The following is an 18,703-nucleotide window of genomic DNA, read 5'->3' on the forward strand; positions in this document are numbered from 1 at the left end:
CTCTTGAGATGGTAATACTGTTTTTTAAGGTCTTTTAATGTAAGTGAATTATGTTAATTGATTTTCAAATGTTGAACTGACCTTAAATTTCTGGGATAAATTCTACTTGGTCATGATGTGTTATCTCTCTCATATATTGTTGGATATTATTTACTCAAATTTTGCTAAGGATTTTTGTATCTGTGTTCATGGGGCATGTTCTCTAATTTTCTTATACTATATTTGTATAGTTTTGATAAGAGGGTGATGCTGGCCTCATAGAACAAATCAGAAAGTGTTCCCTTTCTATTTTCTGGAAGACTTTGAGTAGAATTAGTATCATTTCTTCTAAACATCTAGGCCTAGAATTTTCTTTCTGGGAAGCTTTTTTAATTATAAATTTAATTCCTTTAATAGGTGTTCAGGGTATCTATTTCTTTTTCATTGAGCTTTGGTGATTTGCATCTTTCAAGGAATGAGTTTTACTTTATCTAAGTTGTCAGAATTGTTGGCATTGAGTCTTTCATGATATTCCTTTATTGTACTTTTAATGTTTATTTTAAAATGGGGTTATTTCCCTTCTCTTATTTCAGATATTGGTTATTTATGTCTTCTCTCTTTTTTCATCTGGTTGCTCTCGGTAGAGCATTATTGGTTTTAGTAATCTATCTATCTGTTTATGTATTATGTATACTTATGTATGTAGGTATGTATTTATTTATAATCTTTTAAATGAACCCAGTTTTAGTTTCATGATTTTTCTCAGTTGTTTTACTGTTTCCTATTTCATTGATTTCTGCTCTTTAGTCTTTTCATTGCCTACCTTAGTTTTAGTTTGCCCTTCTTTTTCTAGTTTCTTAAGATGGAAGTTTAGATTTTGTTTCATTCCACTACTTCTAAAATAAGCATTTAATGCTATACATTTTCCCTCAAAACACTGCTTTAGCTGTATTTCACAAATTTTGATGTGTCATGTTCTTTTCGTTCAGCTCAAAATACTTTCAGGTTTCCATTTGGATTTGTTCTGTGACCCATAAGTTATTTAGAAGTGTGTTCTTTAGTTTCCAAATATCTTTTGTTGCTGATTCCTTCCAGGTAGGTTTTGTTACTGATTTCTAGTTTAATTCCATTGTGATCAGTGAACATTCTCCACATGATTTGAATTACTTTAAATTTATTAAAGCATGTCATATGGCCCAGTGTATGGTCTGTCTTGGTAAATGTTCTGTGTGCATTTGAAAAATGAAATGAGGGAAGAAAGGAAGAGAGGGAGGGAAAAGAAAGCAAAGATAGATTAGCGCAGGGGGCTGATTACTATCTATTCCATCCTACCCAACCCACTCCACCACCACATACACCTTTTGAAAATCTGTATTGTTACTTCTGAGATTCTGTGTATTGGGGCATATATTTGATTTACAAATGCAAGTTTGTGGGACAAATACAAGTTTTATGACTATTAAGTTTGCAAAACTGTTAGTGGTATATGGAGAGTTCATTCCAGGTATTAAACAGATTCTTATTATTAAGAATCTCAGGGAAGTGTTACTGCATTCATTTTCATAAATGGAGGAGTCAGGGCAAAACAGATGCAAAGAAAAGTCAGAATTGTTTCTGTTCTTTGTGTGACTCAGTGCAGGGTACTCACCTTTATGAGTCTAAGGTTAACTTGATGCTGCTGTTCAGAGTTCTAATTCTTGTGTGCAATGGCTTAGATCCTTGCCAGAATGGAGGTTCCTGTGTAGATGGAGTGAATACTTTCTCCTGCCTATGCCTTCCGGGCTTCACTGGGGACAGGTGTCAGACAGACATGGATGAGTGTCTGAGTGAACCCTGTAAGAACGGAGGGACCTGCTCTGACTATGTCAACAGCTACACCTGCAAGTGCCAGGCGGGATTTGATGGAGTCCACTGTGAGGACAACATTGACGAGTGCACTGAGAGGTGAGCAGCCCGTGTCCTCAGGCACCAGTGTCTTAGGGGCAAAGGGAGAAACAGGAGGAAACTACAGAGCACAGTACTGGGATCAAGGGACAGGCATAAGGCATCCACTTGGATCCCACCCCATAATCACCTCTTATTTCCTGGTTCCTGAGTCCTTGTAGACATCTAGTTACAAGCTCAAAGGTTAGAGGTTGAAAAACTTAGTGAGAGGGCTTCCCTGGTGGCACAGTGGTTGAGAGTCTGCCTGCTGATGCAGGGGACACGGGTTCGTGCCCCGGTCCGGGAGGATCCCACATGCCGCGGAGCGGCTGGGCCCGTGAGCCATGGCCACCGAGACTGCGTGTCCGGAGCCTGTGCTCCGCAACGGGAGAGGCCACAGCAGTGAGAGGCCCGCGTACCGCAAAAAAAAAAAAAAAAAAAAAAAACAACTTAGTGAGATGGGTCATCATTTGTTGCTTGCATAGGGAACAGAAAGAGCTATAATTCTATTCCATATCCTTTTGGTCTCTTGTTCATTTTAGTTGACAATTAAGAAATTCCTATTTCTTTGCAGATTTGTCATCCCTCTTTAAGTAATTTCTGGGAGGTTTGTTTCTTTTTTAATTATCAACAAATTTGTTCTGTTTCTCTTCCATAAAGAAATCTAGAGTCAAGAGCTATTTATTTAACACTTCCCTTATAAATTAAATTGACTTAGGGATAAAGTGAAATTTGAGACATGGAAAGCTACAGAAGCACGGGGTAAAACTTGGAAACCTTCAGTTTCTTTAGGAACCTCAGCCTCTAATAAGCTCAGACTTTTAAATACTCCTCTAACCTTTTTGGCTGTGCAAAGGAAGCTGAGATTCAGGCTGACTGGTGCCCATTCTAGTTTGGAAAAAGGTAACGTTTACTGGATATAGGAGTTTTGGGTGCTCAGGAGTATTTGCCTCTGTAATATCTTAGATTCCAGGAACCTTAGTTTTTAAATAGCAGGTCAGAGGAACCAGATTGCATAGCTAATGTTGTTCTCCTGTTTGCTTCTTAGCTCCTGTTTCAACGGTGGCACATGTATCGATGGGATTAACTCCTTCTCTTGCTTGTGCCCTGTGGGCTTCACTGGCCCCTTCTGCCTCCATGAGATCAATGAATGCAACTCTCATCCATGCCTGAATGAAGGAGTATGTGTTGATGGCCTGGGTACCTACCGCTGCATCTGCCCATTGGGCTACACTGGGAAAAACTGTCAGGTAATTAGACTCCATCCCATTCATTCAGCTCCCTCAGAATAGTTGAATATTACACCTATTCCTTTTCTAGGCAGAATAAGCCCCACCCAAAAGAGAAAGTTCTGGGTCTTAGGGATGTCCCTGAGATAAATCTGGAGAGCTTCTTAATAGCTGGTAGATTCCAAAATGGTGACACTGGCAAGATTATATGGATTAACAAATATAAAATTGTTTTAACAGGCTAACCAAGAACTGCAGAAAATGCATGTGGGAAATAAGCACATAAATATCATTTAGGAAATACAAAAAGGGAAATAAAGAACAATCAAAATACGATTTTTAAAATTCAGGTACAACATCTAAGGGGATAATGAGAATTATCATGTCTTGCAATATTGTAACAGTCTCAAAACCGAGCTATTCACATGTCTTTTAAATTCAACTATTTATAATAATATACGTTTTCATAGACTCTTATAAGGGAAGGACCCCTCAGAGCTGACTGGTCTAGCCTTTCATTTCGTGGAAGAAGAAACTGAGCCCCAGAGGGGCAAAGTAACTTTTCCAAGGTTGCGTACCAAACAGCATTGTGTTTAATTTTATGTAGCTTTACCTCTCAAACAATGGTACATGATAGAATAACAGCAGTCCAAAGAACTTAGGAATAGATGGCCACGTTTAACTAGACTTACAGAGTACACTTCGGTAAGGCTTTGCTGTAAGCAAAGGTGCTGTAAGCAGCTCTGCCTGTTAAACAGCTTGTTGCTGATTCTGTGGATCAGGAGGGTTTTTTTTTTTTTTTACATCTTTATTGGACTATAATTACTTTACAATGGTGTGTTAGTTTCTGCTTTATAACAAAGTGAATCAGTTATACATATACATATGTTCCCATATCTCTTCCCTCTTGCGTCTCCCTCCCTCCCACCCTCCCTATCCCACCCCTCCAGGTGGTCACAAAGCGCGAGCTGACCTCCCTGTGCTATGCGGCTGCTTCCCACTAGCTATCTACCTTACGTTTGGTAGTGTATATATGTCCATGCCTCTCTCTCGCTTTGTCACAGCTCACCCTTCAGGAGGGTGTTCTTCACAGGGCTCCTGCTTGTTCTCACAGTGCAGACTACAGGTGCTCGTGGAGCGCTCTGCCCTTCCCCCTTTCTTTCACAAAAGGTCTGTACTGTTGAGTATGGCCTTCCTCTCCCCGGGGGCCAGGCCACCCCATGTGAGTTTTGGAGAAGGTGCTAGTTCACTTACAGTCTTTGTCTCATGCTTTTCATAAGCCTGAGTTTCTCCCATCAGATAAGCTCTTTGACAGTTTTTAGGTTTATTAACAGACTTTAAGTCCTTTCACTCTATTCACCGCAGACAGACTTGATCAAGCCCCACGTGGATTTCTCACTCAGGAGCAGCACGTAGGAGCTGTCTGACAGCTTTAACTCTCTCTTTCTTTCTAGCCCCATAGGGTGGCCATGTTTCTAGACGTAAGTGTGGTGTAGGGGATAACTTAACCTATTGGGCTTCCTCAAATTCTTAAACTTGTGTGGTAAGAATTTTTAAATAGCAGAGCTAAAAGGAATTAGACTGTATAAAATGATTGGATTATCTGGGGACAGTGGATCTAAGTTTAAGGCTTGGGTGAGGGCTCTTTTTTTAAATTATTAATTAGTATGCTTTCCTTTGATTTCTTAAAATGCAATGTAACTTTTTTTTCGTTTCTGGTGTCTGAATGTTGATGTATGTGTATGCCCCTGTTTCAGACCCTGGTGAACCTCTGCAGTCGGTCTCCATGTAAAAACAAAGGTACTTGCATTCAGGAGAAAGCACAGTCCCGGTGCCTGTGTCCGTCTGGATGGGCTGGTGCTTACTGTGACGTGCCCAATGTCTCCTGTGAGGTTGCGGCCTCCCACAGAGGTGAGCTGTGCCCCCTCAGACTCAAGGGTCCGTCCACAAAGTATTGACTGACCAGCAGCGTTTTAGGGCAAATATTGTTATCATGGGAGGAGAGGGAAGGGAAGACAGGAGTGGATGGAGAAGACTCTGGAGAAAGGGTCTGAAACAGAAGGTGAAAGGGCAGAGAAACAGCTCTAGAGATTCCAAAAAGAAAGGTATTTGAAGTGAAAGGAAGGCATATTCCACTTTCAGAGCTTGTTTATTTTTAATATAAAGCTGGTACCGAGGTTTGTGAACTAGACAATAATAAAATTTGATGTGTCAACCGGCTTAGATTAGTTGGTCTGAACCTGACGTGTTGTATGCCCTTCCGTGATGTTTCTTCCTCCACTGGGTTTCCCAGGGGTGCCCGTTGACCGCCTGTGCCAGCACTCAGGCATCTGTATCAGTGCTGGCAACTCGCATCACTGCCAGTGCCCCCTGGGCTACACCGGGAGCTACTGTGAGGATCAGCTGGATGAGTGCTCGTCCAATCCTTGCCAGCACGGAGCCACCTGCAGGGACTTCATTGGTGGATACAGATGTGAGGTGAGTAAGATGAGCAGGGAGAGGTCAGAGACCTCCCAGAAGATGGCACAACTCCTACGAACATTAGCATATTGAGTTTAGCTGCTTATGTCTTATTTTCACAATTTATAGATTTTTTTTTTCCAGTTACAATTACAGTGTTTACTAATCACTGTTTTTTTTTCAGTCCCCCTGTGCAATAAGTTAAAATAGCTCTGGTAAGATAATTTTACAGAGGTCTGGAACCATCTTCCACGGGGCTGCTTCCAGGATTCAAAGCCAACCTTCGCCTGCTGTGCATTTCACAGTCCCACCCAGCCCTGCGGCTCCTGGTATTTCCCTGAATAGCAGTTGAGATAGGAGAAGCCACTTTGAGGCGTGTCCCTTTGACCCATGTCATCTTTGTATACAGTCATTGATCAACCAACTAATAATTCTCTCAAAAAAATGTTGGTTAGCCTGTTCTGTGTAGTGTCATACTGTTACATGTGTATACTTGAGGATGTGTGTGTCTTTTAAGGGACATGTCATGTCTTCTTAATGTCTGGGCTGATAATGGTTAGATCAAGATTTTAACAAAAGACCAGAGACATGGATTTGATCCCAATTTAGACCACCAAGCAACACTGAGAAAAGCTTTGCTTGTCTACTTATCATAAATGAGCCAAAGATGGCATCTGTATATTGGTCCCTAAGTTGTTTATTTCTTCACAGCAGGCTGAGACCTGGTAGCTCAAAAACCACTGGAACCAAACTCAAATTTTGACACATCCAGTTGTTTTAAACATAGCCTTAATAAGTAGAATTTAGCCACTTAGAGCCTGCCTGCTTTGTATATTCTGCAAACCTGCAGCAGACACTGCTAGCCATAGGTAAGATAAGCCCCAGGACATGAAGATACCAAGCCACAGCTGCCCTTCAGAGCTCTCTGATGCACAGACCTTGGCCTGGCTGCTGAGTGATATCACCAAACATGTCAGCCCCATCTCTGTAACCCCCTTCCCTCCAAGTTCATCTGCCCTCCTCTCCTTACCCTCTTTCTCCCTCTCGATGATCTTATGCTGTGAGGGACTCAAAGCATTTCCCAAATAGAGCCACTTTGTGGTCGGTATCTTCTTTCTTGATGAGCCCTAAAAGCCCTGGAACCCCTACCTCTAGCCCAGCTAGCTAGCCCACCTCTCTGGGCCCTCACCCCATACCAGTCAGTTTCTCACACTTAAACATGTAGTTTCCTGAACCTGGAGATCAATACATGTGATATCTTTACTACCATCCACACATACCGTTAGAGTGAGTCACAGGGTCCTCATCACATACAAAGGAATGCATATTTTAGGGGAAGCCTGCACACAGGAGGGACGACAGTTTTGCACAGGCATCATCTGAAATATCGCTCAGAACATTCAGTCCTTGCCTTCCCCTTCAAGTGGCTTTTTGTCACTTTCGGCTGGAAGTGATAAATGCCAGTAAGATGTGAGCTAACTGCACGAGATTGTTAGTAGAGAGTGTGATGATGCCAGAGAAGCGTACAAGGGCTGGGGGAAGAGGGTCACAGGTAACTTACCAGATCTCATTTGCTCTCAAGGTCTGTGTCCTACAATGGGCCAATATTTCTTGTTCGTTTTGCTTGCTCTTGGCAGTGTGTCCCAGGATATCAGGGTGTCAATTGCGAGTATGAAGTGGATGAGTGCCAGAACCAGCCATGCCAGAACGGAGGCACCTGTATCGACCTTGTGAACCATTTCAAGTGCTCCTGCCCACCAGGCACTCGGGGTATGAAATCAGCCTTACCTGTCTTCCATCCAGGGCATTCTCTAAGTTATAAATGCATTTTTAGTGTTGAGTGGGTTTTTAAAAATCAAGCATTATCTGAGTCCTGGTAATTCAAGCCATTTCATTCATCTCTTGCCTAGCTCTGATGTTCTGACTCCAATTCTGTCTGGTTGTTGTTGAGATCCGTGAAACACAGAACGTGAAAATGACATAAGGTTGCAACAAAGTTAATCTGGCTAGCAAGATTTCTTGGTGCTTCTCGGGAAGACAGCTAGTGGCCTCTTGAAAAAATAATTCATATTTACCAGCTCATGTTATTTTTTTAAACTTGCCAAGTTTTGCCTCCATAAAGTGGGGAAATGAATGACATGAAAACATTTGCCTGTTTTCATAAGGCCAGGGGAGAATACTGATGGCCCAAGACTGTAGCTAAGAATTGCAGTAAGACCTAATGAGATACAACCCTAGATGGTGGGTGATGGAGCCATCATTTTGCCAGGGACATTCCCCTGCCTCCAAACAATCTCTTGGAAGAGATGTAGTTATAATGGTACCTGCTCTGAGCAGCTTGTGAAAAAAAGAAAAAGTAAGAGGCCATCCACAATGGTGGGAAATCGATTCTCATTGTCAAAGAGAATAGAATGTTAGAGAAATATTTATACTGTCTTAGACCTTTGTGTCAGTGAATTTTGGTAATTTACCCTTCTTGAGTTCAGAGTTTGACTAAATTAAAATGGAAGAGTACCCCACTAGTAGGCTAGTTATTGAGCAATGAGGTTAACGGGGAAGAAAAAATTAGGGAGAAACAGCCTTTGAATATTTGAAGATTTGTCCTGTAAAAGTACTGAGTTCTCTGCTCAGTACCTGAAAGAGAAGTAGAAGTTAATTTTGACTTGCTGTTAGCTTGGTCCTTTGAATACTTGTACTGTATGGGACAAGCTGTGATTCTGGTAGTAGCAAATTAAACCTCAAATCTCAGTGGCTTAACACAACAATTTTTTTTTTTTGTCACTCAGATCAAGTCTGAGTGTGTTGGGCTACCTCTCTTTATATTTTAGAAATGTGGCTTGCAGCACGGGGCCTCCAAGACCTCCACAGCAGGGGAAGAGGGACAGACTTACAGGGTCATGCAGCAGCTTTCAATACCTCAGTCTGGAAGTGACACCCATCACTACTGCTCACAGTATACTGGCCAGAAGTAGTAAAATGGTCTCAACCTGGCTTCAAGGGAGACTGGGAAATGTAGGCAAGCACATGGATATTCATCTACACTAAAATCTCTGCTATACCATTAACTTTTTTTTTTTTTTACCGTTAACTTTTTATTAATTAGAGGTATCAGTCCTAGAATGGATCGTTTCATAAGGCAACGAAATTTCTCTCTTCTAACCATTTGTTAAGGATGGCTGAAATGATAGTTTTGCTATTATTATTAACAGTCTTTTTCTTCTGGTACTTTGAGTGTGTCATCCCATCCCATGTGATTTGACCTCCATTTTTTTAATGAGAAATTAGCTGCTAACCTTATTGAGGATCCCTGTACATGATGAGTCTCTTCTCTCTTGATGCTTTCAAAATTCTCTGTCTTTTGTGATGTGTGTAGGTGTGGATCTCTTTGAGTTTGTCATACTTAGAACTCGTTGAGTTATTATACTGTTGTGTTTGGTTAGATATGTGGAGTGGTATTTATTTCTCTCTGGCCCTTGGTGAACATTCCAGAGGACTCTCAAGTCCCACAGCCTCATTGCTAGAGTTACCACTATTGCTTTTCTTTCTATACTCCTGAGCTTTGGATCTTGGCCTGGGTTGCCTCCAGTCCCCCACGTCAAGAACTAACTGTAATAGTTCTTCTGCCTCAGGCTGAGGTTGACCTCTCTTTTACTTGATAGGTCTGTTCATGACTGCTGGTTCTATTCTGATGGGAGGATAAGCATCTGTGTTCATTTTACTAGCAGTCCATAGAATACCATATATTCTATGAGAGTGGGAGCACATACCGGTTTGCTTTTACTTTGCAATTTTTGATTTTGTTTGTTAATAGGTAATGTATGCACATGGTCCACAATTTTATACAACCCCCCACCCCAACACACACACACACACACACACACACACACACACACGTAAAAAGAGCATACAGTGAAAAATCTCTTTCCCATATACCTAGTTCTCCTTCTCTCACAAACAAGTAAACACCACTTTTCTTTAGTTTTCTGTGTATCTTTCTTGAGTTTTTTTTTAATGTATCCTTCAGAGTTTCTTTATGTATATGGAAGCCAAGGACAAAGATATTTTTAATACCCACTTCTTACTCCGAAGATAGATTAGACACAGTATTTTGCACTTGGTTTTTTTTTTTTTTTAACTTAATTGGAGATGTTTCTATATCAAAATATAGAACCTCCTTAATCTTTTTTATTCTGCAGAAATCCCTTTTATGGGCATACCATATTTTACTTAACCAGTGCCCTAATGATAGAAATGTGAATTGTCTAGCATGTGTGTAAGTGTATTTGTAGAATAAATTTTCAGAAATGGAATAGCTGGATTAGAGAATAGGTGCATTTGTAATTTTGGTTGATATTACTGAATTGCACTGTATGAGCAAACCTGTGGGCTTCTCCTCAATGTGAATGGACATACTCTCATTTAAGAGTCATTTGGTTTTCTTTTTTCTATGGTTTCTGTGTTCATATCTGTATCCTTTTTTCCTGTTATGTTGTTTATCTTAATATTTTACAGAGAACAGATGTCTATGAAACAAAATATAAGTATATTCCCGATGTATTGCTTTTTGTTTTTTAATTTTCTTTATGGGAATTTTTCATGCAGAGATTTTTATTTTTAATCAGGTTGAATTTATCAGGGTTTTTTTTATGGTTTCTGTGTTTTGAATCCTAGTCAGCAACACTGTTCACATTCTAAGATTATAAAGGAATTCTCACATATTTTCTTCAAGTACTAGAATACTGGAGAACTTTTTCCATATGGCTACTGATTTGTCCCAACACAATTTACTGAATATTTGATCTTTCGTATAGTGATTTGAGATGGCACCTTTATCAAATTCTAAATTCCCATGTGTATTTGGGTGTTTTTCTGGGCTTTCCTTTTTGTTCTGTTATTCTATTAATTTATCAATGCCTCTCTGCTTTAAATATTAAGGGTCTTCTTTTTCACAGTTTTCCAGGCTGTGGTTATAGTTTGTTTTTCTATATAATTTTAGAATCAGATTGTCTATTAAAAATCCTGTTAGTATTTTTATCGGAGTCACATTAAATTTATGAATTTGTGTAAAGAAGACTGACATCTTTATGATGAGGAGTCTTCCTAACCAAACCATAGTGTCTTTCCATTTATTCAAGTTTCCTTTTGAGCCTTTCAGGTCTATTTTAAAGCCTTCACGTAGGTGTAGCACATTTCTTGTTAAGATTATTCTTAGGTATTTTATCTTTTGCTACTGCTATTGAAAATGAGGCCTTTTCTTACATTTTTCTTTTCTTTCCAATAGTCTTGCTATTACAAGTGGTAGGAATACAGAACTGCTTTCCTTTCTTTTGCAATTTTTTGAATTAATCATGAAATCATTTCTAGAATAGTCATTGATTTCTTTTGTTTCTTTCTCAAAAATATTTACGGATACTCATGCTTGATGGCTCATTTACAACTACAGCACATTGAATGAGTTCTGTTTTTTTTTTTTTTTTTTTTGGCGGTACGCGAGCCTCTCGCTGTTGTGGCCTCTCCCGTTGCGGAGCACAGGATCCGGACGCGCAGGCTCAGCGGCCATGGCTCATGAGCCTAGCCGCTCCGCGGCATGTGGTATCTTCCCAGACTGGGGCACGAACCCGTGTCCCCCGCATCAGCAGGTGGACTCTCAACCACTGCGCCACCAGGGAAGCCCATGAGTTCTGTTTTAAATGGAATAACCTTTGAGCTCTCCACAGGATACTTCCCCTCTGTTTTTTCAATACAAGATATTAGTGCACTTATACTATTTTACAGGAAAAGTCAATTACGTCACTCAAAATTTACTTCCAATTCTTACCAAGAATTCTTCCAATTCTTACCTGTAATCTATTTATTTATTTATTGCTATTTTTTAACTGTTTTTATATTTTGAATCAAAATGAATAAATTAATGGAAATAATGCTAGCTACTACCTAGTGAGCTGCTTCTTTCGGTTGTGTGGGAGAAAACGTGTGAAGCCCTGAGTACATTCTTTCCTTACTGCTGACCAAGAGGATAGCAGCTGCCCTTGATCAAGAGTGTGTTTTGCCCTGCCTGACCTAAAAGTTCCCACCGCAGACTGAGGAATGTAGCCTGACTAATTGTGAAAGTGCCAACAAGGGTGCTTCTCCCTTGCTGGAAAGCAGCGTTCCAAGGATTGTCATGATTTTCTCTCTCTCCTCTCTTTCGTCCAGGCCTGCTTTGTGAAGAGAACATCGATGACTGTGCCAGGGGTCCCCACTGCCTTAATGGCGGTCAGTGTGTGGATAGGATTGGGGGCTACAGTTGTCGCTGCTTGCCTGGCTTTGCTGGAGAGCGGTGTGAGGGGGACATCAACGAGTGCCTCTCCAACCCCTGCAGCTCTGAGGGCAGCCTAGACTGCATACAGCTTACCAACGACTACCTGTGTGTCTGCCGCAGTGCCTTTACCGGTGAGCGACTTTCCAGCCTCCCCAGCCACTCTGCCTCGGAGGGGGAGTTTAGTGAGGAAATTGGGTCCTGTATGACACATCCCAGACCCGAGTGAAGCTTTTCTCATATGTGAAAAACTAGACCAGCTTAATTCAAGGGCCCAATTTTTTCTTAGGTCTGTGCTCCATCGATGTTTGCTATTCCTGAGAGATGCTGTCTCTTTTGTTATACATTCATTATATCATATTGTAGCAGAAATATAAAAAAAAAGAAATAGAATGTTGGAAGTAGTTGAGCAAAATAACATTTTTAAATTGAGGTAAAACACACATAACTTAGTTTACCATCTTTACCATTTTTAAGTATACAGTTCAGTGGTGTTTAGGACATTCACACTGTTACGCTACCATCCCCACCATCCATCTCCAGAACTCTTCATCTGAGCAAAATAACATCTTGTTTTCAGGAACCTTACATCTAACTCTGGTTTCATCACCCTGCCTCCTTTGGCATGTAGTGACTTGAGTTACTGGGTAGTTGCTGCCACTGTGACCTTTCCACCTCTGTGGGAATCCAGAGAGGCTTAGGGTCTTCTAGGACACTTAAAGGAAGTAGATCCAAATTGGGGTGTGTTTAACCAGAATTGGTTGATGAGGGTTTGAAAAGGAAAACTTCAGAAGTCACAAGTATGACCTGCCGTCTTAAGACTTGGCTGTGTTCATCACAGATTATAAAGATGACCAAGTCCTGCCTCAGCATAGGGACTTTATCATAGACACTTGCTAATTATTTCTGGAGGAGGGCAGCTTGATGACTTTGGGGAGCTAAAATAGTTGTTTATGTCTAAATATGGCAATGTCATCAGATACTCAGAAATCTGTTTTGCACTTCTGGGGTCCATCCGAATCTTATGCTGTAGAAGTAAGTATTCCTTGGGAGTCAGATGAGAGTCTGCAGTAGTCTACTTACTAATAGTTTGGCAAGTTGGACTCTGCTACATTCTGAGCCTATTATATCCAGACATTCTTCCTTCCAATGTTGAAGGTGTGCTACCTTTAAGAACTTGGGAATTTTATTAAAAATGGGATGGATTTTGAAATACAGAAGATGCCTAGGTACATTATCAAAAGAGAAACAATCCGTTATGAACATCATGCCTTCGAGGCAACCCTGGACAGAAAGAATATGAACAATCGGTCTGTAGTCTCATATCGGTCATGATGTGCTTGAGAAGCCAGAAGAGCAGAACTGACTCCTGTTCCTTTCATTACCTCTGAGGCTTCCTTTATTTGGAAACGATGATAAGCTCTTACAAAGAAAGAAGGAAATAGATGAAGGAAGGAATGGAGGACACCTTGAATTGGGGTCCCCTAGTCAGGAAGTGGTGTTTCTACATTTTCTACCCTTGTGAATAAAAAACCCTTTGACTCATTGATGGCGATTATGGTGGGGTGCTGATGCTGAGATGAACATCAAGGGACCATCAGTCCCTGAGCCCCGTGCAAACGGGGTGACTGCTCTTGCTTATTGTCTGCTGCTGTGATTTGAAGAAACAAACATCTGTAACTCCTGCCTCATTATTCTGGTTGGCCAAAATTACTGCTATTTTAGTTGCATTTTAATTTTTAAAGCCATCTCTTCCCTTCCAAGTGCCTGAAGGCCAGATGGGGCCTGAATCCTTGCCCCATGTCCCCGCCCCCCCCATGATTTCATTTGCTTAGTTCAGTTTGTCATGGAACAGTGGGCTCAGGATACCTTCTGTTTTAGAACTGAACTGTGCCTAGAGATCATTAACTCTGGGAATATTAAGCTGTGTTTTGAAACAGTGCCAATCAGGTTACAGAAAGGCTAGAAAATGATTGAAAAGAGACGTCACTGATGAAAATTCGCTATAAACTGCAAATCACCCTTTTTCTTAGTTTTTTTCTTTTAATTTTTATCGTAGTATAGTTGATTTACAACGTTGTGTTACTTTCTGCTGTACAGCAAAGTGAATCAGTTATACATGTATACACTCTTTTTTAGATTCTTTTCCCATATAGGTCATTACAGAGTATTGAGTAGAGAGTGTCCTGTGCTATACAGTAGGGTCCTTATTAGTTATCTATTTTATATATAGTAGTGTGTATATGTTCATCACCATTTAGATGTATTGGTCTGGTGTAGCCTCTATTATGGAATAGACGGTGTTAAAATGCAGTGAACACTTTTGCTGAATGTTTCTTTTGACTCATGAAAGCTAAAGTGCCTTCAGAAAAAGCTTAGATGTCATTTTCCTTTTTGTTTTTGGAGGGATTAGTCATTTTTTAAAAAAAAAAATCTTGTTTTGTGAGTCTTGTTTTGTGAGTTGATTCTTGTTTTGTGAGTCGATTCAGGCACGTATGTGCTTATTACTGTAGATAAGACAGAGGAGGGAACTGCCCTGAGTCGGTGATGGGCCACGCATGTTAAGATCCAATGAGTGCCTTCCTCATCCTCTTTTGTTCCCTTAGGATTAGACCTTAATTCTCATACCTCTCCCTCCTTCTCTAATCCTTTGACTGGCCCACATCCCAGGAGTGTTCTGTTCTGTAACTTGCAGTTACTACTTCTGCCTTTTAAAACACCCTTTCATTTTCTACTCTGAGGTCGTCACTGTGAAACGTTCGTCGATGTGTGTCCCCAGATGCCTTGCCTGAACGGAGGGACTTGTGCTGTGGCCAGCAACATGCCTGATGGTTTCATTTGTCGTTGTCCCCCGGTGAGTGCCGTGTTGCCTATTGAAGGAGGATGCTCTCTTCCACACAGTCTGTGACGAAGCTGAGATTAAACTTGGTGTTTCCGAGCTCTGTGGGGAACTATCTTGGTGGGGACGTTTCTTGATTTTAGCCTGTTTAGGAGAAAGTGCTTCAGTTTTCCATTTAGAACTGTTAAAAGACTTCCAGAAACAGTGAGCTCCCTGATCTGTGACTGTCAATCTTCAGAAGCACCAAGGGCAATGGAATGTTCCCTTGAAATGAGGGCTGGTGTCTCTGGCTTCTGGGTCTTGTGCTGGAGGGTAGTCTTACTGCCCAGATGGGGAGAGAGTTGGTTGGAAATGCCACCCTGCTCACATTCCTTGGCGGGGACTATTTGAGAGCAGGCTGCTTCTTCAACTAGAAGGAAGCCTAACGTTAGCCATTTGCTGTGCAAACACTTTTGCTACTGCCAGAGGCTAACACCTCTCTAACACAGATCACTATGTGTGGAGAGGTACCAAAAGGAAACCTGTCCAGTAACCTTGGCCTGGACTGAGCGAGAAGGCCAGGAACGAAATGGCATAGGAAAGTTTTTTAGACACCTAATACTCTGAAGTGAGGTTTTTCCCCTATAAAGTCACTGTATGAGTGATCTAATGACGCTTAGGAAAGGTGCTAATAGATACGGTGTCACCTGACTCTTATCCTACCATGAACTGTTGACTTCATTTCTAGAACTGAGCTCTTAGAGTGGGAAAATTCTATATTCATCCTATGGAACCGCCAGCCCTAACCTATAGGTTGACTTGAAGAGGTCTCTTCCTAGAACTTGGTCCAGGAGGCTACATGGAGGGATCTTAGCCAAGGGTCTAGCCTTTACCTCCCTAGAGGTGTGGCAGAGAGGGGGTTGGGAGGGAAAATGGGGCATGCCCTCAAGAGTCAGCCTGCCATTCTCATTCGTTCACTGATTTCCACAGGGATTCTCTGGGGCGAGATGCCAGAGCAGCTGTGGACAAGTGAAGTGTAGGAGAGGGGAGCAGTGTGTGCACACAGCCTCAGGACCCCGCTGCTTCTGCCCCAACCCCCAGGACTGCGACTCAGGCTGTGCCAGTAGCCCCTGCCAGCACGGGGGCAGCTGCTACCCTCAGCGCCAGCCTCCTTATTACTCTTGCAAGTGTTCTCCGCCGTTCTGGGGCAGCCACTGTGAATTCTACACAGCTCCCACCAGCACCCCTCCTGCCACCTGTCTGAGCCAGTATTGTGCCGACAAAGCTCGGGATGGCGTCTGCGATGAGGCCTGCAACAGCCATGCCTGCCAGTGGGATGGGGGTGACTGTTCCCTCACCATGGAGAACCCCTGGGCCAACTGCTCCTCCCCACTTCCCTGCTGGGATTACATCAACAACCAGTGTGATGAGCTGTGCAACACGGCTGAGTGCCTGTTTGACAACTTTGAATGCCAGAGGAATAGCAAGACGTGCAAGTAAGCATCCAGTGTCCCCAGAACTGAGGGACACTGTCACTAACATACCTCGGTTTCTTGTTGTTGCTCCTAACCACTCCAGTGCTTCAGCCCAAGCTGCCTCTGCTTTTCGGACTGGTGCCCTGGGGCCCTCTCCTTCCTGATGTCAGCCTTGTCCCAGCGCACGCTGCCCTGTGCTCTCCCTTGCTGACAGAGGGGCAGGAATGCTCACTGCACAGCCGCCCTCTCTCTGCCTGTCTCTGCTTCCTCGCCTGCTGCTCTCACAACCTCCTGGGGGAAATAACTTTTGGAAGTGTTGTTACCCACTCTCAGGCAGCCTCTCACATAACCTGCCTGCAGGATGGATGGAAAGGTCTGTACCTCTCTCTGTTTGCCCCATTCCTTTCCCTAAGACAGGGTTTCCGCATCAGGTTTATCAGGAAGCACAAGCTAGCTTAGGCAACTTAACCCTCCAGGTCTTCATTGTTGCAGTTATAGGGGACTTTGTGGGTTACATAATGACTTTCCATTTAGTCATCCCATTTAGTTTAACTCTGATTAATTTTCACCAACCTTGTGAGGCATAGGTATTGTTAATGGCCTTTCACAGGTGAGGGAACTGAGACCTAGAAGGTTCAAGAACTTGCCAAAGCACATACAGCTACTCCTGACCTGAGCTAGAGTGGCACAAGTTTTACTAGGTGGTGGAACCATCAATGGATGGGAGTGGGGGAGGAGAGGAGAGTGGAAATAAAATGATTTTTGCATCACCGGGCTTTGAGATTCAATTTCCTTTCCCCAGTGTTTGAAAGATACTGTACAAATTAGATCTGGTATCCTGTGTGGGACACACTGCTCCCCATCTATACCTTCCAGAGCTGGGATTCAATCTTGATTAGAAAAGAATTGGGCCATATCAACATGGTCCACTGTACAGCATCTCTTGATGGTACAGGGCTACTATCCAGTTTCTGGAAGCACTCTCTAGAGTCATGTTGTACTTCTGAAAGCCTAGAGGCAATGGATAAAAAAAAAATAAAGGAAGCATGAACCAAGTAGATTTAACAAGATTATGAGTTGTCTGGGGACCCATGAGTGTAGTGAGTACAGTTTTGTTTCTCATTCAGAGAGCACTCACTGACACTAAGGGGTGTAGACTATATATACTCTAAGAAGACAGGGATAGGAGAGTCGCAGAAGGCTTCATGGGACATTCGGGATCTAATCTGAGCCATAGAAAATGGGTAGGAAAATCCACATTAGTTCCAAGGGGAAATCAAATAGAGCTCCGGTCTGGTCTGAGACCCTTACCTTGTTCTCTTCCTCCTCTGACTCCCCCTACCTAGATATGACAAATACTGTGCAGACCACTTCAAAGACAACCATTGTGACCAGGGATGCAACAGTGAGGAGTGTGGCTGGGATGGGCTGGACTGTGCTGCTGACCGGCCAGAAAACCTGGCAGAGGGTACCCTGGTCATTGTGGTGCTGATGCCACCTGAACAGCTGCTCCAGGATGCTCGCAGCTTCTTGCGTGCACTGGGCACCCTGCTCCACACCAACCTACGCATCAAACGGGATGCCCAGGGGGACCTCATGGTCTACCCCTATTACGGTGAAAAGTCAGCTGCCATGAAGAAGCAGAGATTGGTGCGCAGGTCCCTTCCAGGCGATCAAGAACAGGAAGTGGCTGGGTAAGTTTTAAATTTCTGAACTTCTTAAAGCTTAATTTTATCAAGCTGAGCGCTTTGATACACAGAAGTCATAACTGCAACTATAAAAATGAAAGGTCAGAAAAAGAACAGCCAGACCAAGTAACACAAGCCCATGATCCCAGTATTTACCGTTAGTGCTAAAGGTTTGCCTTGATTTGGGGATCCTGAAAAGTGGGCTGGAGCAAGTGGGGGGCAGGATGTCAGGATGGCCCCTCAAGTGCTAGAATCTCTAACCGTTTGCCAGAGTTACCTTAAATCCCTCTAGTAATGACTCCTCTTTGTATTACTCCTGGCCTTCTTTTCAAGGCCCTTCATTTATGTCTCTTTGACAGCGGTGATGTTCTGCAGATGTTCTGTCATTCACACACCACACTGTTAGTGTATCTCACAGTGTTCAGTTCAATAGCTAGCTGAAGTACAGATGCAGAGACAAAGGAGAGTAAGGAACAAAAACAAGGGGCAGGGGTGTATTTTTAGAGTGGCTCTATGTACCTTTGAGTACGTTGGAATGGGTAGGAGAAGCCCACCAAAGACAGCTTCACCCCATTTTCTCACTTTGTCTTATGTTGCCTAAGTCGGAGCGCTTAGACTGAGCCAAACCAAGGATAGCGAGACATCTCCCAAGTGAGAATTAGTGTTTAGGATCTAGACGGACAACATCTTAACTTCTGAGATCTTTCTGGAGGCAGCGTCCAGAGGTGGAGAGCCTGAGGCTGAGGGTGAGGAAGAAGGCTCATGTCACCCTCCAACTCAGATTCCTGGACTGACACGCTTCCGTTTTCTCCCCATTTCCCTTCTGCCTCTTT

At 42.5% G+C, this 18,703-nt stretch overlaps 1 protein-coding gene across 2 annotated transcripts in view; it reads left to right on the forward strand.

Moving 5' to 3' along the window:
* The window catches only part of NOTCH2 (notch receptor 2), a 177,736-nt gene that overhangs the window by 147,796 nt on the left and 11,237 nt on the right, over positions 1–18,703 (forward strand). For both annotated transcript variants that reach the window (XM_019919451.3, XM_019919449.3), the window contains exons 18-26: positions 1,695–1,923; positions 2,951–3,152; positions 4,889–5,042; positions 5,425–5,609; positions 7,229–7,361; positions 11,787–12,023; positions 14,631–14,743; positions 15,698–16,203; positions 17,529–17,876. In XM_019919451.3, coding sequence (XP_019775010.1) covers positions 1,695–1,923; positions 2,951–3,152; positions 4,889–5,042; positions 5,425–5,609; positions 7,229–7,361; positions 11,787–12,023; positions 14,631–14,743; positions 15,698–16,203; positions 17,529–17,876 — 2,107 coding nt within the window. The remainder of the gene's footprint in view (positions 1–1,694; positions 1,924–2,950; positions 3,153–4,888; positions 5,043–5,424; positions 5,610–7,228; positions 7,362–11,786; positions 12,024–14,630; positions 14,744–15,697; positions 16,204–17,528; positions 17,877–18,703) is intronic.

Source organism: Tursiops truncatus, chromosome 1 (assembly GCF_011762595.2).
Source record: "Tursiops truncatus isolate mTurTru1 chromosome 1, mTurTru1.mat.Y, whole genome shotgun sequence".
Lineage (NCBI taxonomy): Eukaryota > Metazoa > Chordata > Mammalia > Artiodactyla > Delphinidae > Tursiops > Tursiops truncatus.